Genomic DNA, 25,333 nt, shown 5'->3' with positions numbered 1-25,333 from the left:
GCAATTCTTACAGTGTAAGTTTATCAGTTTAATACTTTTCGATTCATCCATTCTCCTGCGCTTATCCATTAACGTGAGTCCCTATGATGAAATGAGTATTCGTTCGTATCGGTCTTACTAGGAAATGAAACGTAAAATTAAGAAAATAGATTGCACAAGTCCCTTGATCACATCGACATTTTGGTGCGTCAGTTTATCAGACATTGAGGGTAGAATAAGAGCTTAAAATAATTTAAATAATACAATTAAATAACAGTTAAGGTCTAACAGCAAACTGAAGAACCCGGAGAATGATGTGTGTAACGAAATAAGTTTATCAACAATATGATTCGAATGAGAATACTTAATCAATGCGTACAGTCCGACAGTCGGAGAGCGCTGATCGGCGTAAGGTCAGTCTTGATCGATTTGAAATGAAAAATAAGAGAGGATCTCTTTAATACTGCAAAGCTTCTAGTAACTGGCTGCGATCGAGTGCTTTTCTCTAGATCAGTCCGTCTGGTGGTGACTAGCAAAAGCTCGCTCGCCCATGGTAATACTCAAGCTCTCCGTGATGCAGTCCTTTTACGCCGTTCCGTTTCTCGATCGTGATCATGTTTACGCCGTAATTGCTCTCGCTTCTATTTACACCTTTCCCATGATGGTTGGGCTTCGACTTTACGAGTGGCTAGACGATGGCGACGAAGGTGGTTCCACTATCGAAGGCGCAGGTGCCGATTCGTGAGGTGTAGGAATGCTTTCGTAGCTAACTTCTGCGTGGAAGCCCTTTTCATCGGCGGTGTAGCGCACGTTCTGAACACGACCATCCGGCAGCAGGATGTGGTACTCGCCGCGGGTCACTCCGTTGTCACGGTTCTGGATGTGGCCGAAATCGTTTCCAGTGTGGAAGTCACGAACTCGATATCCGAAAGCGTATCCTTCCTTGTCCTGAAAGAGAAAATATGGGGAGAATGAAACCAGATCGTTACAGAGCAAAATCAAACGATACTTACGTCATGATCCTCACTGTATTCGTCGTGATGTTCATTTTGGTCGTGGTGATCATGATATCCGTGATATTCGGCACGGACAAGCTGGCCGTGTTCTTCGTAGTTGTGATGATGATGTTCAGGTGCATTATGAGAATCTTCGTAGTGCTGTTGGTGATGGTAGTGCGAGTGCTGCTTATATTCTGCTTCTTTCGGTTCATACTGTACGCTAATTGGTTCTACGATCGTTTTAGGTGTGCTGTGGATCGTATGAATCTGTTGGTAACTAGCTGATTCGTGGCTCTTCGCATCGCTCTCATAGCTGATGGATTCGGCAGTTGGAGTGGCTGCCGTCGATCCGATAATGTACGTGGCATGAGTAGGAGCGGAAATTGTTGGACCTACGATGTCGGAGTCGGAAATATCCGAAACGACCTCCTTGATCGGGGTGTAGTCCTTGGTCATTGGAACCTTCAGCTGAGGGTTCATCTTCACCGTGTGGTACAAGGTGCTTGGATTGGGACTATCTTCGTACACAATCTTTGGTCCGTTTTCGATCTTGACACTGCGGTAGCCGGTAGTCTTCTTTGGAAGAGTTGGCGCCGGAGTGGAAGATTCCCCAGGGAACATGATCGGAGCCGTGCTGTCCTGAGGTCGTACTCTGGTTTTCATTGTTTGCAGAGGATGTGCATTGCCCACCGGAACGGGCATATGCAGTAGTTCGTTGAGTCCTTTCAGTTGAACGGTTGGTCGTTTGCCGATAAGGGCGGAAAGTGCGGCGATACTGCTTCCAGTTGATTCATAGCTTTCTCCCGAATGCGATGATTCCGAAGGATGGGACTGCTCAACGTGATTGCCTTCGTAATAGGAAGGAGACGAATGTTCCTTGGAATCGGGAACTACGATCTTAAGGCCTTGGTAGGGTTGTGCTTCTTGGGGTTGTTCGTAGCGGAGTTCGACCGGTCCATAGGGATTGTTATATTCTGGTTGACCGGATTCTTGCGAGGATGATGGGCCAGATGGTTCTTTGTCATAAGAGATCGAAATCGATGGCTTGACAGTGATCTTAGTACGAGGCTCCTTGACGCGAACGGGGACGGGAACTTCCTTGATCACATATTGGATCTTTGGTTTATCTTGGATGACAACTTCCTTAGGAGTTTCGTATTCGTAAGTGTTTTCATGAGAATGTTCGTATCCTGGCGATAGCTCCTTCATCTTATAGGTTTCCATAGTTGGTTTGTATGTATTGACGTATTGAGGATTAACCACTAGGGGAGGATAGGAAGCCTTCTGATGCAATCTTTTCGGACGGTTCAAGTTGGATACTGCCCACCACGAGGCAGGATTTGCCTTTTCCGGTTTCAAGTTCTCACCTGAATCACTCTTGACGGGTTTCACTGGAACAAATCCAGTTTCTACAGGTGGAATAGGAACGAACTTAGTTTCTTTAGGGTTTTGGAATGCCGCCTTTGCAGTTGTCGAGCTGAAGGGTTTCTTTGTCTTAGGCTTCTTATCACCGAAATAGTATTTTGGTGGCTTGGTTGGCTCTTCAATGGGCTTCACATTCATTCTTTCATTTTCTTTAATTGCCAAGTCGATGGCCTTCTGAACGCCCAATGGCAGATCTTCATAGTTTGTAACCTTCTTTCTATTTCCTCGCATTATTTTAACACGTCTGCTCTCTTCAATGCTCATATCTGAACCACCTTTCGGAGCTTCTCGGCTGTCCTTCTTAGGATCTCGTTTTCTCTTTTCTGGTTGCTCAACAACCTCGTCATAGACAGATCCTCTCTTAAAAGTATCCGAAGTCATGAAGGGCATCCTCAGGTTTGGATTTTCCTGTTTCACTTGCTGTTCAAATAGCTTGGCATCTCGCTCAGGCGTCTTAGCATCCTGCAACTCGAACGAAACCATCTCCCGACCTTCCTTGTTAACTCCGGGATCAGCCGAACGCTTCTTTCTATGATGATCACTCGGACCTTGAGCAGCAACCGTCTCCGGAGCCTGCGTGATAGCATCCTTCGCATGGAACCAAATAATTTCCCGTGGAACCGGCTCAACTCGCTTACCCGATAGACCTTCCTCACGTTTGGTCCTTCGCTTGACCATTTTTGACTCCCGCACCAGTTGTCCCTCGTGATCCTTGATCATCGCATCGGCCAAAGTGAACCGGAGCATCTCCCGGGGGACAATGTCCAGCTTCTTCGAACTGCGGGGCATCGCAAGGGAATCCAGCCGCTTGGTGCGCACGGTGGCAATCTTCTGCAGATTCTCCAACCGGATGCGATCGTTCTGCGACTCCTCGTACCGCTGGTAGCGTTCGCTAGCTGCCGTCTGATAGTTGTACCGGGAACCGGCCGTTGCCAAGGAGTAGTCCGCCAGCTGGCGGTTCCTTTTGGTCAGATAGGCTTGCATGCCCTGGAATGGTCAGTAACGGATTAAAGATTGGCTTAGAAGAATGTTGATGTTTGGAATGCTTGAAATCCCAATCAGCTTCATAGTTTAATCCCTAGTGATCATGGTGTTGGGTCACGTGTCGTCAGGTGAGGAGTGAAATGCAATTTATTGATAGTCTATAGTCGCAAATGCAAAGAAGCGTAGAAAAAAGGAAAAAGTCGGTTGTTCTGTGAATGTTGAACATTTTTTGGAAAAATATGGAGGTTGTTTCTGAAAAATAAAGAATGCTCTAGACAAATATATGAGGGTACAAATAGACTTCTGTTAAGCTGCTCTTAATGTGAGAAATTGATGTTCAAGCTTCAAACATAATCCTGTAAATGATTCGAATAAAATTCTGTTCTGAAATTTAATTGAACACTGCTCGTGTTTCGAATAATCCAGCAAACATTGCTTGATGATTAAGAGTTGAATAAGCCAGTTTTCTACTGTATAGATCAGATACCATCTGAATAAGCTTTTATTCAGCAACCAATGTTACTTGGGAAATTCCTTCACAGGATTTGAATTAATTGGTTATCAGGATTAGAACAGATTTCTGTACCCGGAAAGATTCCCGTATAGAATTTTAACAGAATACTTCAGTATATTCGAACAGAATTGTACTAAAGATTCGAAAAAAAAAAACAGCTAAACATACGAACAGAATACTGTTCAGAATTTTAACGGATTCCTGATCAGGGATTGAAAGGAATCCTGCTCAGTATTTTTAAACGACAACTGTTCATGATTCGAACGGAATCCTTTTCAGGATTTAAATGGCATCATGTTAAGGATTCAAACGGAATTCTTTTCAAGATTCGAACGGAATTCTGCTCAGAATTCGAAAGAAATCCTGTTGAGGATTCGAAAGGAATCCTTTTCAGTATTCGAACGAAATCATGTTCAGGATTTGGACGTAATCCTATTCAGGATTCAAACGGAATCCTGTTCAGGATTCGAACAGAATCCTGTTCAGAATTCGAACGCAATCCTGTTCACGATTCGAACAGAACTCTGTTAAGAACGGAATCCTGTTTAGAATTCTAAAGGACTCCTGTTCAGGATTACAACGGAATTCTGTTCCGGATTACAACGAAATTCTGTTCTGGATTTAAACGGAATCCTGTTCAGGATTCAAACAAAATCCTGTTTAGAATTTAAACGGAATCCTATTTAGGATTCGAACGGAATTATGTTCATAATTCGAAAAGAACCATGTTCGGAATTCGAGCGGAATCCTGTTAAGGACTCGAACAGAATCCTATATAGAATCAAAATTGTAACGTGAATCCATTAAATTCTAAAGGAATCCTGTTCAGGATTCGAAGGAATCCTTTTCAGGATTCGAACGGCAGCCTATTAAGGATTAGCAAAATAATGTTCGGAATTCGAAAGGAACCCTGCTCAAGATTCGAACAGAATCCTATTAGTAATTCGAACTTGAACGGATATGAACGGCATCCTATTATGGATTCAAACTAAATCCAGTTAAGGATTCGAACTGGATTACGTTCGGAATGCGAATCGAATCCATTTCATAATTCAAACTGAATTTTACTCCGGATTCTTCGAAATTCTGTTAAGGATTCGAACGGAATCATGTTCAGGATTCGAACGGAATCCTTCCAAAGAATCGAATTGAGTCATTCCAAGGATTTAAACAGAATCCTTCCAAGGATTCGAACAGAATCCTTCAAAGGCTTCAAACAGCATATTTCTTAAGATTCGCACAGAATCCTTACAAGGATTCCTACATAATCCTTCTAAGGACTCAAACAGAATCCTTCCAAGAATTCAAACAGAATCCCTCCAGGGATTTGAACAGAATCCTTCCAAAGATTCGAACAGAATCCTTACAATGATTCGAACAGAATCCCTCCAAGGATCCAAACAGAATCCTTCAAAGGATTCGAACATAATCTTTCCAAGGGTTCGAATAGAAACCTTCGAAGGATTCGAGCAAAATCCTTTCAAAGTATTCGAGAAAAATCCTATCCAAGGATTTGAGCAAAATCCTTTTCAAAGATTTGAGCAAAATCCTTTCCAAGGATTCGAGCAGAATCCTTACAAGGATTCGAGCAGAATCCTTTCAAGGATTCGAGCAGAATCCTTTCAAAGATTCGAGTAGAATCACATCAAGGATTCTAGCAGAATCTTTTCAAGGATTTAAGTAGAATCCTTCCAAGAATTCGAGCAGAACCCTTCAAAAGACTCGAGCAGAATCCTTCCAAGGATTCGAACAGAATACTTCCAAGGATTCTATGGATTCGAGCAGAATCTTTCCAAGGATTCGAGCAGAATTCTGCCGAAGATTGGAGTAGAATCATTCGAGGAATTAGAGGAGAATCCTTCCAAGGATTCAAGCTAAATCCTTCCAAGGATTCGAGCAAAATACTTCCAAGGATTTGAGCAGAATCCTTCCAAGAATTCGAGCAGAATCCTTCCAAGGATTCGAGCAGAATCCTTCCAAGGATACGAGCAGAATCCTTCCAAGGCTTCGAATGAAATCCTTTCAAGAATCCGAGCAAAATCCTTTCAAGGATTGGAGCAAAATACTTCCAAGGATCGAGCAGAATCCTTTCAAGGATTCGCGCTAAATCCTGCCAAAGATTCGCGCTAAATCCTGCCAAAGATTCGAGCAGAATCGTTCCAAGGATTTGAGCTGAATACTTCCAAGGACTCGAGCAAAATCCTCCTGAGTATTCGAGCAGAATCTTCCTTAAGATTCGAGCAGAATCCTCCTGAGGATTCGAGCAGAATCCTCCTGAGGATTCGAGCAGAATCCTCCTGAGGATTCGAGCCGAATCCTCCTGAGGATTCGAGCAGAATCCTCCTGAGGATTCGAGCAGAATCCTCCTGAGGATTCGAGCAAAATCCTCCTGAGGATTAGAGCAGTATCCTTCTAAGGATTGAAGCAGACTCCTGCTGAGGATTGGAGCAGAATCTTCCTGAGGATTCGAGCAGAATCCTCCCGAGGATTCGAGCAGAATCCTGCTGAGGATTCGAGCCGAATCCTCCTAAGGATTCGAGCCGAATCCTCATAAGGATTCGAGCCGAATCCTCCTAAGGATTCGAGCCGAATCCTCCTGGGGATTCGAGCAGAATTCACTTGAGGATTCGAGCAGAATCCCCCTGAGGAATCGAGCAGAATCCTCCTGAGGATTCGAGCAGAATCCTCCTGCAGTGTCGAACAGAATAACTCCTAAGGATTTGAGTTGCATCTCCTGAGGATTCGAACTGAAACCTCCTAAGGATTCGAGCAGAAACCTCCAGAGGATTCGAGCAGAATCCTGCAGAGGATTCGAGCAGAATCCTCCAGACGATTTGAGCAGAATCCTCCTCAGGATACGAGCAGAATCCTCCTCAGGATTCGACAAGAATCCTCCTGAGAACTCTAGCAGAATGCACTTGATGATTCGAGCAGAATCCTCCTGAGGATTCGAGGAGAATCCTCCTGAGGATTCGAGCAGAATCCTCCTGAAGATTCGAACAGAATACTCCTAAGGATTTGAGTTGCATTTCCTGAGGATTTGAACTGAAACCTCCTAAGGATTCGAGCAGAATCCTCCTTAAGATTCGCGTAGAATCATCCTGTTGAATCGAGCAGAATGCTCATGACGATTCGAGCAAGAGCAGAATCCTCCTGAGACTTCAAGCAGAATCATCCTTAGGATTCGAGCTGAATCCTCCTTAAGATTCGAACAGAATTCTCTTCAGGAATCAACCAGAATCCTGAGAACTGAAACAGAACCCTTCTGAGTATTTGAATAGAATCCTTTTAAAGATTCAAACAGAATCCTGCTTAGGATCCGAGCAGATTCCTCTTGAGAGTTCAAGCAGTATCCTTCTGAAAATTCGTGCAGAATCTTTAGGTAGATTCGAACAGAATCCTCCTGAGGATTCGGGAAGAATCCACTGAGGATTCGAGCAGAATCCTCCAGATGATTCGAGCAGAATCCACCCGAGGATTCAAGCAGTATCCTCCTCAGGATTCGGGCAGAATCCTCCTGAGAACTGGAACAGAATTGAGGATTCGAGCAGAAATCTTGTGAGGATTCGATTAGAACCATCCTCAGGATTCGGGCAGAATTCTCCTGAGAACTGAAACAGAATTGAAGATTCTAGCAGAATTCTTGTGAGGATTCGAGCAGAATCCTCCTGAGGATTCGAGAACAATCCTCTTGAGGATTCGACCAGAAACCTTCTGAGAACTATAACAGAATCCTTCTGAATATTCGAATACAATCCTTTTCTAGATTCGAACAAAACCCTCCTTAGTATTCGAGCAGAATCCTCCTGAGGATTCGAGCATAATTCTCCTGAGGATTCGAGTAGAATCCTCCTGATGATTTAAGAGGGATTGAGTACAATCCTTCTAAGGTTGTGAACGGAATGCTCCTAAGGATTCGAACGGAACCCTAACAGATTTTCAGGATTCGAACGGAATCCTCTTCAAATTTCGAACAGAATCTTTCTCATGATTCGAAAAGAATCATTTTCCAGATTTGAACCGAATCCTTTTGAGGATTCGAACAGATTCCTTCTCATGATTCGAACCAAATCCTTCTAAGGATTTGAACAGAAACGTCCTCAGAGTTTCACCAGAATCGTTCTCAGTATTCGAACAGAATAATTCTCAAGATTCGAACAGAATCCTTCTCAGAAATCGAACGGAAACCTACTCAGGACTCGATCAGAATTTTTCTCATCATTCCAACCGAATCCTTCTCAGGAGTCGAATAGAATTCTTCTGAGGATACGAACAGAATCCTTCCAAGGATCCTGACATTCAAATTTCATTGCTTTTGGCTAGGTAAAAGAAATAAATCTCTTAACATATAATGTGTAAATATCAGCAATCGTCGAGTAAGTGATGGCCCATTTCGTTCTGTAGATTGTCGCGTTGATGGTTCATTCGGGTTCTAGTCCTGCTGGATGATCTATATGAAAAGTCTGTTAGAGTAGAATGTCTAAAAGTATAAGCAGAGTTTTGTTATTAATGGAATGTTTGCTCCAATCTATTGAAGCCAAATTACAAATACTTATCCTCAGTAACCAATGACTCACATTCTGACTGTCCGGGCTGGCCAGGAAGGCGAAATTCGGTCGTCCCAGTTCAAAAACGTCCTCGAAGACGGCAGCCGGCGGTCGTGTCCCAAACACTACCGGTAGTAGCAGAAGAAGCTGTAAATGGATTTGTGGAATAGAACACAAAGAACGAAACCTAATAAGTAAGTTTTAATTGCCAGAATTTAATTCAACGAGTAGAAAAGCGTTTTTTGGGTAGGAAAAATATCATTGTTCAAAGAAGGAAGCAAGTGAGATGAGGCCCAATTATACACGCGTACAATTTATTCGGTGATAATTGCTAACGTGTTGTCCGGCGCGTCAACCGGAAAGATCCGCTGAGGAATGTGAGAAAAAATCTGCTGACGAAAATCATCTGCGCAGTGGAAAAACAACAAAAACCAAAAAACAGCGCGTCAAACTCAATCCGATATCCGAATTAGTGCGGGGCCGTTTAACGCTAATTACGCCTTGAATCGGCTTTTCAGTTATTATGTGTATGGCACTTGCGCACCATTCGGAAGTAATGAGGAGACGCGATCGGAAGTGTGGAGGAAAATAGCCAGTGCACAACGGTCCATACCTTATTTAAAGGCGGCCAAAATGACCAAAACATATTTTTGAGATAATTATATTTTTAATTTATTCCAACCATACTTAATATCAGTGGTTGTATTTTGTTCCACTCTAACCAGAATTGTATGACGAATCTTGTTGTGAATTTGAAGTTCAATTTTTACTCCTCAGAGAAACCTCAAAATCGCCTCATTTTTGCGCCGCATTAGCATAGTTTCTGTAAAACCTTTAAGACCAGGTCAAGACATTTGGTTTCAAACGCCGAATGATCCATAACTATGTGGGCATGATAATTATCCTCTCTTCAAACACGTTTTGATCATACTCGATCAAATACTAAAAAAATGTGTATTTTCAATGAAATTTGATAGCATTTTCCGAAACAAAAAATGAGCGGTTCTAAAAAGTTCCAAAATGCAAAAAAAAAAATGTGGTTTAGATATTTCTTTAGTTTTGGCCAAACTTTATTTCCTTCCTACTTTTGTGCCTCTGTTGGCACTGGTCAGTGGAGGACACCAACGCCAATGATCTGCTTTGTTTTGGATTCGCTTCAGTGGAGCGTGTGGCGGGTGATGAGTAAGCGTTTTGTTTTGAGCATATATGTACACGATTTAAGAGGTGTTGAGCAGGCCTATACTCCGGAGGAGGTGTTGAAGATATCAAACAAGGATCAATAACCGATGCAGAGGCAGTTAGCTGGGCAGCATCACCACCGGGGGCCGATTGCGGAATAATTAAGAGACGGTTATGTTGGGTGGCAATGACGAGGCGGTCAATGTCAGTGGGACGAGCAATGCGAATGAATGAATGCACGTGGATGGAGGGTGAATGGAAAAACGTGAAACATCGCTATGCAAATGTAGACCACAAGAGGCCGTTTTATTATGCAATTTGGGTTGTGGAATGAATGCAAAACAAAAAGAAAATATCAGATGGCTTGGAGAAGTAGTATAAAGGAAGATGATGGATAAATAGCTATGAAATCTTGTCATTTTACAACCATTGTTATTGTCGATCTCAAACAGACAATAAACATTTAGTCCATTTCAGCGTTTGAAAATTAGCATATATAGTATATTGGAATTAGGTTATACATAAATACAGAGGTTTTATACAATTTTTCTGGTTCAAGAACCCTATTCGAAAATATTTCTCTTCAGATTTTGAAGATTTTCTTTTTAAAGCTATTGCACTGTAGCCTCAATTTACGAATTAAATTGGGCCTTGCTTAGCCGAGTGGTTAAAGTTAACGGCTACAAAGCAAAGTCATGCGGAAGGTATCTGGGTTCGAATCCCGGTCAGTCCAGGATCTTTCCGTAATGAAAATTTCCTTGACTTCCCTGGGCATAGAGTATCATCGTACCTGTCACACGATATACGAAAGCGAAAATGGCAACTTTGGCAAAAAATGTTCTCAGTTAATAACTGTGGAAGTGCTCATAAGAACACCAAGCTGAGAAGCAGGCTCTGTCCACTGGAGACGTTATACTAAGAAGAAGAATAATGGGGGGGGGGTGCGTAAATAGAATTATTTTTTTTTTATTTAATCAGTTCGTAAAATGAGGTTTTGCCTTTTGCAGTCTACTTGGGAGAAATCATATAATCAGTATCCTAGCATCGATTTATTTGATTCCTAATAAGGCTAAAATATGTGCAAGTTAAGGTCTTCAAAGAACTTCTTAGGCATATGATTCTGCTTGAGTAAATGGACATTAATTTATAATGAGCAATTCTCGCTGAAACCAGGCCGCCATCGGCACCCATCGTTAGAATTCCAATTTTATGTCACTGATCGCTAGTTTTCGATAAAACTTAAGGGTGGTCCTTTCTGTTTTCTCAAATTGGTGGACCCCTCGTACGCCAGCTAGCTGAACAGTTTGCGAAAAAGCCTATTTTTTGATAAATCTTGGGTATTTCGTCACGTGATATGTCTCAAATTTCGCTTGGAACACATAGCAATCTTAGTGGCATCGTATAGTGAAAGGATATAGCTTTCATTTGAAATCGAAAAAAAATTGGCGGCCATTTTGAATTTGGCCGCCATCTTGAATTTTGATAGAAAAATAATTTTTTCACCATTAGCGCACCGATAGTTTTGAATTCTGAGATCACCATCAGAAAGCTGAGAACAAATTGCATAAAATAGGCTACAGAAACTAGGTGAGCAATGGTATTTACCCTATCAAATGAACGATTTTCTAAATCATGTTCTACGATTTTGACGCATATGGCGAATGCAATCAACACAAATATCTTTTTTGTACTACAAAGAAACAAGTTTTCAATCTTTGGTGTTTTATCGAGTCGAGTAAAGAATATGAATATTATTTTAAGTGAAACAATCTGGCGGCCATCTTGGATTTTGACGCCATCTTGGTTTTAAGTAGTAGAATGATTTTTCACCTTGTTAGTACTTAACATGTTGAACTTTAATGCTACCGTTACACTTATTATTCTTCTTGTTCTTATTTTTTCTTACGTTACGTCCCTACTGGAACAGAGCCAGCCCTTCAGCTTAACTAGCTTTAAAAACAAACAGAGATTTTCTAAGCTATGAATGTCAAAAATTGTTGTGACATTGGATAGCATTAATCAATAAAACTCGTGACGAGTCTGGTGGAAGACCTTTTCGGAATATTATTTTTTTCTACATCCCAGAACATAGAGTATCTTTGAGCTTGTTGCGATATACATATTTGAAAATAGTAAATTGGCAAAGAAAATTCACAGTAATTAATAAAGGGAACGCTCGTAGAACATTTCACTGCAGATCAAGCTGTGTCCCAATTTGGACGTAACACTTGATGAAAATTACTTGATAAAAGAAGAGAATATTTATTTGCAAAATATAAAAAGCTCCAAAGATCTCTTACTGCAGCATAATGAAAAATTAGCCTATATATGAGAGCAGATTATTTTTCGTTTAAAATGTTTAAGGCTCTAACGCAAAAGAAATTCTCACAGAATGGCTCCAATGAACAACACATTTTAAAAAGAAAACATTTGTGGAAAAACTTTTCAACCATTCAATATATTTTTTTTTAATTTTTGAAGTGTACATCAAAAACACCGTCTATCGAAAGAAGGAGAAATTTGTGATTGAGATAATATTTTTCCAGCATATTTTGAAAGGAGATCATGCGTTAGCAAAAAAAAAAAAGTTGAAGTTTGGCAGGTTCTAAAGTGATAATGATAATGATAATTATTGCAACACCACGTTTTGCAAAAAATGATAGACCAGCAAAATATAAAAATGATTAACATTTAGCTTCACTAATATTAAAATTTAAAACAGTATAAATATAAAGAACTTATTTTCAAAAGAAGGCAAAGTTTATGATTAAATCAATAGAAGATTGGACGACAAAAAAATATTGCGGCATAATAAAACGAAAAGACATCAACAATTGCGTTCAGAATCATCGAAGTGTTTGTGCTACTTTTCCCCGAATGTAGTACCTCCAAATGTCGGTTTCCAGAATGCCTGTTCATCAAATGACCCTTTTCCCTGAATGCCATTTCTCCGAATGAGCGGTTTCCCTGAAAAGTGGTGCAGTTTAAATAGGTGCTATAATAGTCTTCAGTGACTGGATAGTGAACGAGGAAGAACGATAAGCAATCAAAAGAAGGAGGTATTCTGTCATTCTCGGTTATACACATATTGGCAAAAATGCTGAGGACGGTGAAACTCGAAAGAACCGCCAACCAAATAAAGAAGGGTGCATATTAAATGGCCAGTTCGTTCACCATCCTGAAATGTATAAAGTTACGACAATTATGAGTGCAAAAAACTTTTCGGGAAACGAGATATTCGGGGAACTGGCGTTGGGGGAAACGACATTCGGGGAAAAGTAGCACAACCAGTCGAAGTAACTGCAGTAAACGATGTCTCCATTCGCTGATAACTTGAGCACATCAATGTTATCGAATGCCACCCTTTTGTCACTTGGAAACAATAAAATATTTAAAAAATATAGCTCCAAAGAACAGCCTATGTGTAAAAGAAGGTGAAATTAATTTAAATTTTTAATCAACGGTTTTTATACCTATAGTTATAGTTTCACCATAATTAGGAAAAAAAACCTAGAACGTTTAAAAGAAAGGTGAATTTGTGCTATCTAAATCTTTAGTGCGATAATTTATTCCAATAGCAAAACTTAAAAAAAGAATTAATACTTGAAAGAAGGGTAATTTCTGGATATATAATAAAATATTATTGAAAATAACTTTCCTAATATGCTTGAGTTTAATCAAGAGTATATGATTGTTGAATAAAGTATAATTTTGTATCATGACTCCAAAAACAAGCGTGATACATCAGAAAGATTCAAAAGAAACGTAAAAACGAATGTCATCTTAAGAAATTCTTGATTTCAGACTCATTATGCCAAACGACTTTATGCCAAATGACCTACCACCATCAGTGACATAAAATTGGAATTCTAACGATGGGTACCGATGGCGGCCTGGTTTCAGCGAGAATTGCTCAATATCAAAGTAGAAGAAAATATCACAATTCTGAACCCTATAGAATAATTATGTTTTGAAGAATCGCTTTCATCGGCAACATTCCAGTTTTTGTAACTATGTGAGTTAGACTGGCCCTAAAACAAAAATGTAGTAAAACTCAACAGGGTACCCTCTAGATATGTGTCTTAGGGTAAGAAAAAAGCTCTCTCAAAATTTCAACTCATTTGGTTGCTCCCCCAGCTGGCGCTTTCAATTCGAAGTTTGTATGGCATATTCGTTTCGAATATATAGAAAATTGACCCTATGTCACTGTTTCGTTCGGTATACTAGTTGTTCGCGTTCAATTGAGCCCAGAATGACAAATACACTAGTTGATACCCCAACGAACATAGTTGCAGAAGGTTTTATCTGGATTTAAGCTCATTTTCATTAACCTTTCAGTTGTTAAAAGTTAGGCTTAGATTGACATTCCCGTACAATCACATATACGCATGCACCTTGTACCGCAGCTCGCCCAGCGTCATAGGTGGCTATGATGCGCTTAGTGGCTACCACCCATCTATGTTGAAGAAATACTAACAGTATTGCAAATCTACTTCAGATAGATGAAACACCAACGTTCTCAATTTCAATCATGGTACAACCTTCTACAATATTGTTCGCTATACTATCAATTAGTGTTTTTGACATTCTGAGTTTAATTAAACGGGCTCAACAATTTTCTTAACCCAGACAGGCGATGATGTGCTGTTTCCCATATGTTTGAGCTTAAAATCCCATATTAACTTCAATTCAAATGCGCCAGCTCATGGAACGACCTGAACGAGCTGAAATTTTCAGGAAGTCTTTCTCTAACCGAAAGGAATAATCCTGAGGGGTGCCCCATTGAATAATACAACTTTAGTATTCTCCCATACTGAGCTGGGCAAGTCTAATGTGAGTACAACAGGTGTTCTAACTCATCCAAAAACTTCTTGGAATAAATACCTTGAATCTACTGGTGTGATTAGCCATCTCTTGATGGTTCTGTAATAAGGCACAAACCCTTTACCGTTCATTGTTTGTATAAGTATCGATGCTCTTTGTCCTCCAAGGACTCAATGGAATACATGCCTAAAGATCTACAAGCACCAGCAGATGTATATTGATGTTTTTTTAACGATGACATCGACTCTTAACCCTTCATATAACTGCAATACGTAGTACTGCATTGTACGACAAGGACACCATTGGATTATATCTGTGAGCATCTGTGTATTTATCTTGAAATTAATTATTCCTGGAATTCTTCGAAAAAATGGAAGCTGACATAACTCCACACATTCGTCAGGGATGTTTTTCTCTTCTGGATTGTTGAAGGAATTTAGAAAATGTTGTTTCCAAAAATTTATTCTAGAAATCACTCTTAGTAGTAGCTCGAACTTCTGTATCGCATCCTCACAAATATCTCAAGAATTTCCAGAAATTTATCCTTGATTGCATACCAGCATTTCTATGAAATGTCTACACATATTTCATATAAAATTGTTCACAAGACACCTCCGAGAATTCATCTGTTAAATCCTGACAAAACTTGTTTTTCGGTATTCAAGAAATTACATAATGAATTGCTTAAGTTTTTTTTATTAAAAAAAATACTGGAAAGTTTGCAGAGATTCCGTTAGTATTAGTCTAAGATGCCATTTGAGGTTTTTTTTATAGTTTTTTAAGGAAATTGCTTCGCGATTTTCATTCCAATTTTAATTAGATACTAAAACCATGTTTATAGTTTCACTAAGAACATTTCCAAACAATGTATTATGCAGAGATTCCCAAAAAAAAAATTACTTCAAGGAATATTCCAGTAATTTGCCTTGAGTAGTTTTAAGATATTAACTAATTTTGATTAAACTTCTTAAAAAAAATTTGCTAACATCTGAAAAAGGGAAGTAAAAAAGTTTTCCCTGTATATTTTTCCAAGCATTTCTCTCGGATTAATTTATGAATTACCCCATGTATCACAAAAGAAATATTATATAAGTTCTTGCAAGAATTTCTCAAGGAATTTCTCTAGGATTCCATTGGGTATTTTTCCAATAGTTATCACAGTACTAATAATTATCACAGTTCCAATAGTTTTTACAGTACTTAATTTGAAATTATCTTTAAAGTTTGAATCTTTAAATGTTTAATCAAACTGATTTTTTATTTCAATTATTTATTTCAACTATTACTACCAGCGATTTGCGAAAATATAAACATTTATTTCACAACAACGCTGTTGAACATAAAATTTCGATAGATGTCGATAATTTAGAAATAAGAAACTACTTTCCCAAGTTTGTTTCCAAGATGAAAGCTTTAAAGATAATTTTAATGAATTTAATGATGAATTCAATGAACCCTAAACAAAGACAAATTAAAGACCTCCATGTCCCTTGCAGTTGCCCAAAATTTTATGGCTCATAAGGTAATCTAGAATGCCGTGAAAAGTGTACTGCGATCTGTCAAGCTTGGGTACCTTTTGTTCTACCGAGGGACGAAATGCAGTACTAGAAGTGGTACCCAATCTGAGCCCGAGTGTGACGGACCTGCCCTAAAGCCAGAAAGTAAAAACCGAAATGTTCTTGCAAGAATTATGGAGCTAGTAAATATAATCAAACCTCCATAAGTCGAAATTGAAAGGACCAATTGGACTTACAATTGGTCGGTGTTCAGAGAGTCCAGACTAGATGATATTTTAGCGTTCTAAAGGTACGTTAAGGACTCCTTCAATTTTGTTTTTTTTTTAATTCTATTTTAAAACGCATGTATCATCAAATAGATATGCTCAAATATTACAGCAAATATTGTAATGTTTCGAATCCCTAGGGTAAGTTTTCCTGAAACCATTAAAATACACTTGGTTCAGTCTGCCTGAACCCCGACCAATTATAGAATTATGTAATAAAAATGGTTTGGAAAGCTGTTTGAAGGGACCATCGTAGTAACCATGGAATATTGTTTTAAGTACAATGAACCAATGCACGAATTCATTTGTTTCCATGATCACGTAAATAACACGGCACCGCTCAAACGTCAAAAAGTGATCTCGTGCATTGGTCCATTCCATGAGTCGATATCGAGTCATGGAACATCGATTCATGGAGGTTCGACTGACAAAATATTTATGTATGCCATCAATCAATCAGTTGCGAAATTAAAAATGAAAACTAATGTCTTGAAAACTTTATGCTTTTAAACAATCCTTATGAATGTCAACTAGGGAGTTGATGCCGGTTATGGACCCTTTGCGTATTATGGACCCCCTACAGAAAAACATAAAATTAACACTTATTCCTATGAAAATCCACCGGGGGAACTTCGATTACATTGTTAATCAGCAGTTTCAGGCAAAATATTTGGTTTGAGACGCATAAATACAAATATTTGAACAGTTTTGTAAATGAAACCACACAAGAGGGTCCATAATACGCATTTCCAGGTGGGTCCATAATAGGCTCGTCGGCAGCGAGCCGGATTACATGGGAATCAAATGGAGGGTCCATAATACGCAACGTCAAACTTGTAAACAATCCTATTATGGACCCCGGGAGGGTCCATAATAGGCATTCGGACAACAGTTTTTCAAATGCATATTTCGCTGGAAAAATCGAATGATTTTGTATGTTTCATAGACGTACTATGAAGTAAAGACATTGAATTTATTGTTAGACTCCACAAAACGTATATGCGTCTGAGATATCATTGCGGAAAAGCGTCTAGAATGAATTTCAGCTACTAAGGGGTCCATTACTAGCATTGAAACCCTATATTATTCACACAACACGATGACGATCAAGTGGAGATACACTCCAAGTCGCGTGGAACTCTCGGTCGGAGTAGGGTAGCTTCGCCGCCGGGTATTTTCCGAGTGGAGTCGAAAATTTCGAAGCTAAATGGCTCACAGTCAGTGTTGGGGGACATTTCTTCGTCGGGGACTTCTCCGTTGGAATAGGGACAAAGTTGAGAGCCAACTGGTTCCAAAATGGGTCGCTCAATGGCGACAGTTGAACAAAGTAGGTTATGCTAACAGGATCACTGAATGGCAAAAGTTTAGCATGTTACCAATAATACTAACAGGAGCCACAGGACTTAGCATGATGGGCTATCGCAGACATTGCTGAATGACAGAAACCAAGAGCATTACTAGCTACTAACAGAAGCCAAAGGGCTTTCCATGATAATGATAGAATACGTTAAAATCTAACATGAAGCGGTGCAACAGCACATAACACCATTCCTTCGAAGTAATACTGTAAGGTGGTGTTTATTATTAAAGGCAAAATTAAAAGGCAATCCGCTGTATTGTCCATCAGATGCTCTTTACAGCGCACCACTTTCGACATTATGTTTAACGTACAGGAAAAGCAGCGCTAGTAAAAAAAGCGACAGGCGCTATTAGATTTAGAGCCAGAGTAAACTATTCCAGAGATTCCTATTTCTGTATTTTTCTAAGAGCTTCATCAATCATAGAAAGATCGAAGCGTGCTGTGCTCAACAACGGACGTGAAAAATTTTCCGTCCATCAAATTTAAGATTTTTTTTTATGTTTTTGTAATGTTCAATATTTGCAATATTTGATTATTTGCTTTATTAAGCCCGAAATAAAAGTGTGTGCATCAAGCAGTAATGCAAATTGTTCTTACGTGGAAAATTTTTCATGCGCTGCTGTTGTTCTGCTGCCGAACTGCCATCAATGTGTGAGCCCGAGTTCATTCGGAGGAAGTTGCGTTGGATTGTGAATCAACAAGAAGCAAAATTCAGTGAGAGTTTCGGCGTTCGAGTACATACATAGCAGACGGAAAAATAATTGCCAATAGACCAAGGCTCATAGAGGTGAAAAATGCTGTTTTTACTGACCACTGCAAAGCTACTGTTGATTGCCGCAAGACCAAGTCATTGGTGGTAACAGCAGTACCCACAATCCAGGAGTACAAACACACCAGACGTTGGTATACTACTGGAATTTGGTGAGATCGTTTTTAATACTCAATTTTATAATTTTTTATCAAATTACACACATTGTCTTATATTTGGTCAAATGAATCAAGTATTCATATTCTTGTTATTCCTAATCTATTTTTGTTACAACATTTTATAATATATGGGAAACAGTTTTGGTTCCTTTATTGCGGGAAAGAGGCAACATAAGTTTTCTTCTCGTTTCAGAGAGCGAGCAAAGGCGCTTAAACCAAGGCTCTTGAGCCAGGACATGAGGAAGAAAGGCCTATGTCTCAACCCAGGAGAACAACAATGGAGTGTGTATTAACTTTCTTAGCAACGGGGAGTGGCGATATTACCTATAACCCTGAATCAAAACGGTTGGTACGGTTGTCCCCGTTTCTTCTTTCTTAAAATTGAAAATTGTTTGCCTATCAGATTATTCATGCGTGAATAACCTAATCGTCATGATTTTTTCAATTGACTTCAACACCAAAGTCTGCACAGTGGCCCTGGCCATTTTAATAGCCAGGAATCATATCGCTGATATTCTGCAAATATTAATACTGACAAGAAAATATCTGAATAAATTTAGGTATTTCCAGGATGCTTTTCAATATTGGCAGTGCAAGCGCTTAGATTAGATTAGATTAGATTAGATTAGATTAGATTCTAAGAGCTTCATCAATCATACATTCAATTTCTCAACAGATTCGATTCTTTCCTTTCCTTTTCCTTTAGAAATTACACTCAGAATTCCTCTAGACATTGCTCCAGGAACATTGTCAGTGCTTATTTCAGGAATCATTTCAAAATTATTTCAAGAATTTCTTCTAAATTTAATTTTTTATCTGTCCTATAATTCTCGTCAAGATATTGCCTTAGACCTTGCTCCTAGTATTTAATTCATGGAATCTACCATACATGCTCCAGAATACTATCAAGGATTCATCCGACGATCTCTTTGGAGGAATTTCATTAAAGATTTTTAATTGAATACATCTAAGGATACCTGAGAGGAAAATGAAGGCTGGATGCCCTTCATAGTTAAAGAGTAGATTGATCACCACCGACTCAACTTTCTTGAAAAAGATACGGTCAGGGTCTTGAGCCATTTCTGGTGGCACATACTATAACTTAACAACGGACAAACATGCTCCAGTGGCACAGCCAAGAAACATTCTGACGAAACTTTCAATGACTGAAACAGGAATCGAACCCACATCCTATGGCAGAATGCGATTAAGTGCCTCACGAAACTTAATGCACGGCCACGAAGCTCACATGTAATGTTGTGAAGCTGATTTCGGAATATCTTGACATTGTATATATTACTGTCGACTATGCTTGCTCAACTCCTTTGCCAAGTACTTGGTGATCACTTAATAAATGAAACTGATTTAAAAACCTGAACCTTCAGGACATTCGGTTATTCTTTACATGTTTTGGTAAGGAGCTGTAGGTAAGATGAATAGGCTCAACATTTCATTGTATTGATAATAATGAAAAATCTTGTGGCGATGATGGGAACTTGCCTTTGGATCTAGCCTTCCAATATCTCAGCACTTATACGCCTTCAAAACATCATTGACAAATCGTAAAACTAAGAACTGTATTTTATGAAATTCTGTAGTGCAGGACACTGTTACACTCACAACTGGATCGGAGTCTTACAAGACACCAATACCAATAACAGGGGCCGAGGGGTTAGAATCTGCGGCAAAGCAATGCATGCTGATGGTGTCTGGTTTCGATTACCGTTCGGTCAAGGATCTTTTTATATTGAAAATTTTCTTGACTTCCCTAGGCATGGATAGAGTATAATCGTACCTGCCACACGATATACGAATGCAAAAAGTCAGCTTTGACTAAGAAAGCTTTCAGCTAATAACTGTGAAAGTGCTCATAAGAAAACTAAGCTGACAAGCAGGCTCTGTCCCAGTGAGGACTTAACGCCAAGAAGGGAGAAAAATACCAAAAACTCCCAGTTTAGCTTTCCTACAGAAAAATCAGTGGAATTAATTTGGAATGTCGTGCACACACAAACAACCAGTGTCATGCTATCGAAAACACCATGTCGCCTAACAGTGACCAATTAAAAGGTAGTTGACATCCAGCAAAGGTCCATTACGTGCCACTGGCACCTCAGTCGAACGCCAGATCCGATCGTTGCTCGGGATGGCCATCGAGTGAAAGGTATCGTAGACCGACGAACGCCCGAGCAATTTAAAACGGCTGCCAGCACCAACCAAATAGGTTGTAGGTGCCATTCATGATTACGATGATGATAGTTGTCGTAGGGTAGTAGTACCAATTTTAGCCATGACGATAATTGGGTTTTTGATGTTTTCTAAAGGGGCCTACTTTAGTCGAGTGGTTAGAGTCCGTGGCTACAAAGCAAAGTCATGCTGAAGGTGTCTGGGTACGATTCCCGGTCAGTTCAAAATCTTTTCGTAATGGGAATTTTCTTGACTTTCCTGGGCATTAAGCATCATCGTACCTGTCACACGATATACGAATTGCGAAAATGGCTACTTTTGCAAAAAAGCTTTCAGTTAACCCGTATAGGCCTGAGTGAAAGAAAAAATACTTAAACTCCCACCGCTCAGAGAATACTTAACCGATTCAATTTATTTTTAGTCAGTATACTGGTCCACATATCTAGTTTCTAAAAGTGGTCAAAGGATCTCGGGAATGTTCATGTGGCCGAAGTTATTGCGGTAGTTCACTGGGTCAGATCTGGTGACAAGGGTTATGTGCTTCTGTGCCCCTGGAGGTAGGCAAATTTCAAGTCACAGATAATTTTCATAATCAGCTATAATATGGCCTCTGCATCGACGAGTTTTAAGAAAACTCATCATCGTAAACCTTCTGATAAACGATTAAATTGGATAACCATGACTCCTGCATTTGATTAATCCTGCAAATGACCATTTCGAGTTCCCAGGATGTCTCAAATGTATGATAAAGTGGACAATTTGTATCTCAAAATCTATGGCAAGCTTATGTGAACGCAAGTTAGTGAACCATTATGTTCGATCTCTACTTTTAAAGGATTGAAACGGTTTGGTATCCAACAAAACTAGAGTCAGTTCTTTAGGGAATTAAGTCCGACTGGCTGCCTCCGATACACTCTCAACGTTGCAAAACTATTCATGAATAATGTTGAATATCAGATCTTAATGATTTATGCAAATTAAAATGAATGCCATTGAAAATAAATAAAGATAACTTGACAGGTCCCAAAATATCGCCTTTTCTACCCGACTTGACCCAGTGACCCACTGCAATAACTCCGGCTACAGGAGTATTCTCGAGTTCCTTCGGCTGCTTCTAGAAACTAGATATGTGGGCCAGTATACTGATAAAAAAATATTTGAATCCGTTAAGTATTCGCTGAGCGGTGAGGGTTTTAGTATTTTTGTTTTCACTCAGGCCTACACGGGTTAATAACCGTGGAAGTGCTCATAAGAAAACTAAACTGAAAAGCAGGCTCTGTTTCAGTGAGGACGTAGTGCCAATCAGAAGAAGAAGATGTTTTCTAAAAGTTTTTTGGTCATTCCAAGTTAAGAATCCGGTCGACTAGTTCTGGTGGCCTATATTGACCACCCATGCCGCATGAAAGTTCACGTAATAACTCGTTTATTCATACAAACTACTTCGAAACCGCAAAACACGGTGGATGAAATCGTCAGATTGATGAGTTTCCTCGCAAAAAACGCTTCTTTTCTGAGTTAATTTGTACATTTTGTTTCGTCCCGTACACTCGTACACAGTAAGTCGAATCAATCCGTAGCAGCTGTCAAATCAACATTTGTTATCATAAGTTAAGTCGCATAAGATCACAGGTTAGTTCGGTAGAAAATTTACACTCTCGCATTGTATGCTACTATTCATCACATAATACATACACGTATATCGCCTCCACTTTTGTACGTAGAAGGCCTTTTCACGACACCTTATAAGTGAAATTTTGCACATACAAAGCCTCCAGGTGATTTCGTTATAAGGCAATCCATGAGACAGCTGCGATCAGCTGGTTTTTTGTTTACCATGAGTTTTTGACGTTTCGCGATTGGAGTGACCGTTCGATTACAAAAGAAAAAGTAAAGCTCTGATAACACTCGCATGTTTTGTTTACCCCTTCGCTTCAGTTGCATGCACACTTTTAGCTGTCAGTCCTATCGCGGAAAGTCCTCATGGATAGCCTTATACGTACATTTTGGTTGTCTGGGCAACACGATTATCAATGCAAAAATAAGGTCAATGCCGAATTTTCATTTATTTTATATATATATTTGTTGCTTTGACCGCTTTTTATTTGAATTTTTTTTAATTTGAATTCCTCTGCACATCTTTTAAATTAAAAATAATTCAAACGTTAAATATTTCATGAAACGAAGTAGATAAATAAACATCGTAAAACGGAACGCAGAATCAAACGAAAACAGTCAAGGATGTAACCAAAAACAGGGTCTTCTGTTGGTCGTAGGGTAACTAGAATTTCAAATTAAAAGTAAACCCCAAAAGTTTGCATGAGGTACCGTTCAAATTACCGGGATCGCACGGTATTTTAACAGTATTTTCCTCAGGCTGGCCAAAATCGGTGTATCTACCCCACTGGTCAGTTTGCCGGTTGTTCCTTTGGTGGGCTGTTTGTTTACATCGCTGGCTGGCTGGACAAAGACGACGCGGTACGGCTTAGCGGCAGACACTAACCGAGAAGAACTAATCGACCAATTATGAAGCTTTACCGCGCGCGTCGTCGAGGAGCGAGGAAGAAAGATGGACGACTTAATTGGAGTTTGTCAGGCTTCCTCATTGGGACAGGTTACCGACGAAGGCAGGTTTCGTCGGTGATTTCGTAATAGATGAACGATTTGGTTGTAGAGAAGATCGTTGGCCTGCGGATAGTTTTTGCAGCTTAATATGGTAAACTGTAGTAGTATTTTAAATGGACAATATGGATGTCCATCTATGTTTCCCCGTTTGGCGTCTGTAAATCGCGTGAGCATTTTAAGTTGAATTATGATACTTTAAGTGCTGCTGGGAGCAGTCATTGTTCTTTGAAAGACTTCTATTGTTTGCTTTGACGCAAACGTTTCATTTTTTGAAGCAAAATTTAGGTTAACTTACATATTCATTGTTTCTAGAAACTTTGGCCTTGGTAGTTGCTGCATGAAAATACGACTGCATCACCGAAATGAGCGATCAGTTCGATACTCTAGACAAATTTTCCGAACACCAAATCGTAGCAGTCTCTAGCCCAGGCTCTTTGATTCAAGTGAGGAAGCAAAGAGTGCCGCCTATCGTGGTCAGTTGTTCTGAAATTGGGGGATTAAGGTAGGAGATCTTGAACTTCATTAGGGAATTCAAGGTCTCCTTACAAATCACAAAGAAAGGAGACTGTCGCATTTTGCCAGAAATTCTTTATGATTGCGAAATTCTTCTCAAACATCTTGAAGAGAAGAAGTACATTTTTTTACTTAAGAATACAAAACTGAACGTTTGTTCTAAGTCGCCTTGAAAGGTCTCTCAAATCACTTGAAGAAATCAAAAATGGAATACATGATTTACTTGGATTTTACCCAGTCATTATGGAACAGAGAACCCAATCTGGCGTTCGTCGGACAGGACTTTCTCAAGAATATTATTTAGTTCATTTTAACAAAAGTGATCTAAATAATATTTGTTCGATGTCGTCGGACAGGACTTTCTCAAGAATATTATTTAGTTCATTTTAACAAAAGTGATCTAAATAATATTTGTTCGATGTCCGTCCAGAAACCTGGAGGAAATTTTCAGAATCCCACTCAGTTTCGTTGGTGCCAAAAGTGGCGTCAGAGTACAAAACATTGCCGCATGGATGTTAAACGCATGATTTGCGGAGGTTCTTCTCACGCTAAGGACGTCTGTCATGTGAAGGAGGATACCAAAAAGTTCACAAGCGCGAATGGCGGAGGCAACCATAAGTCTAACTTTTGGAATTGCCCTTCGTGTAGGCGAGTCGTCGAGGTTCGTGCCAGGCAGATGAACGGTAATGTTCTTCGTTTCCGGATTTCCCCTGGTAGAGTATCGAACAATGACTGAAGTAGTCCAAGTTGGTGTAAAATTTACTAATCAAATTGTTATTGGATTACGTTTTTCTAATGAATCCAAATAATAATTTCAAAAAAATCTAAACTGCTACGGCAAATGAAATGTAATTTGTTGTTAACAAAATGTTAATATAATCTTAGATTTGTTTTACCAAATTAGGATGATAGTGTTGTCTAATAACACAGAACACCTAGATATAAGAATTGAATGTAATGTTTGGAATAATACTAATAAAAAATTAAAAAAATGAAAGCTTGTTGAGAAGAATTTGTAGATGAGTGCATAAAACCGAATTTTTGGCTTTTTGGTGATCGGATATATCTGGTAGCACCAAACAAACTCGATGAATTATCATATAAGTGAAGTTATCAAATCATTTACCAGAAAAATATTGATATTTTAATAGACATATCACGTTGTTGCGAACATAATCGAGCTTTCATAAGGATAACACAAAACACTCTCCATCAAAAGCTCCAGCCTGTTGCCCTATTACAACATCACTTGAACCACTCCAGCATAATTCGCGAACCGCCTTGAGTTAAGCCAAACAAACATCGGTGAACGCAATTTTCTTTTTAGCAACAAATCTTCGAATCAAGCAAAGTACAAAACCCGAACCAACCACCTGACTAATAAAGTTCGTCCGAAGCAACGGTCGCCAACCCACCCGACTGCCCATCGTAAACAGATTAAAAGCAACCATGCAATACCGCACCCCTTTTCCCGGCCCCAAAGCATAGAGCCAA

At 39.4% G+C, this 25,333-nt stretch overlaps 1 protein-coding gene across 1 annotated transcript in view; it reads right to left on the bottom strand.

The window, feature by feature from the left end:
- Positions 1-202: 202 nt before the first annotated feature.
- The window catches only part of LOC5571029 (bromodomain-containing protein 4B), a 36,175-nt gene continuing 11,044 nt past the window's right edge, over positions 203-25,333 (bottom strand). Inside the window, exons 2-4 of the mRNA XM_001659415.2 lie at positions 8,478-8,594; positions 993-3,389; positions 203-927 (exon numbers count right to left, since the gene is read on the bottom strand). Coding sequence (XP_001659465.2) covers positions 658-927; positions 993-3,389; positions 8,478-8,594 — 2,784 coding nt within the window. The 3' untranslated portion in view covers positions 203-657. The remainder of the gene's footprint in view (positions 928-992; positions 3,390-8,477; positions 8,595-25,333) is intronic.

This window comes from Aedes aegypti, chromosome 3 (genome assembly GCF_002204515.2).
Source record: "Aedes aegypti strain LVP_AGWG chromosome 3, AaegL5.0 Primary Assembly, whole genome shotgun sequence".
Taxonomy (NCBI): domain Eukaryota; kingdom Metazoa; phylum Arthropoda; class Insecta; order Diptera; family Culicidae; genus Aedes; species Aedes aegypti.
Note: the sequence above shows the minus strand (reverse complement) of the source record. Positions and strands in the feature narration are given on the sequence as shown.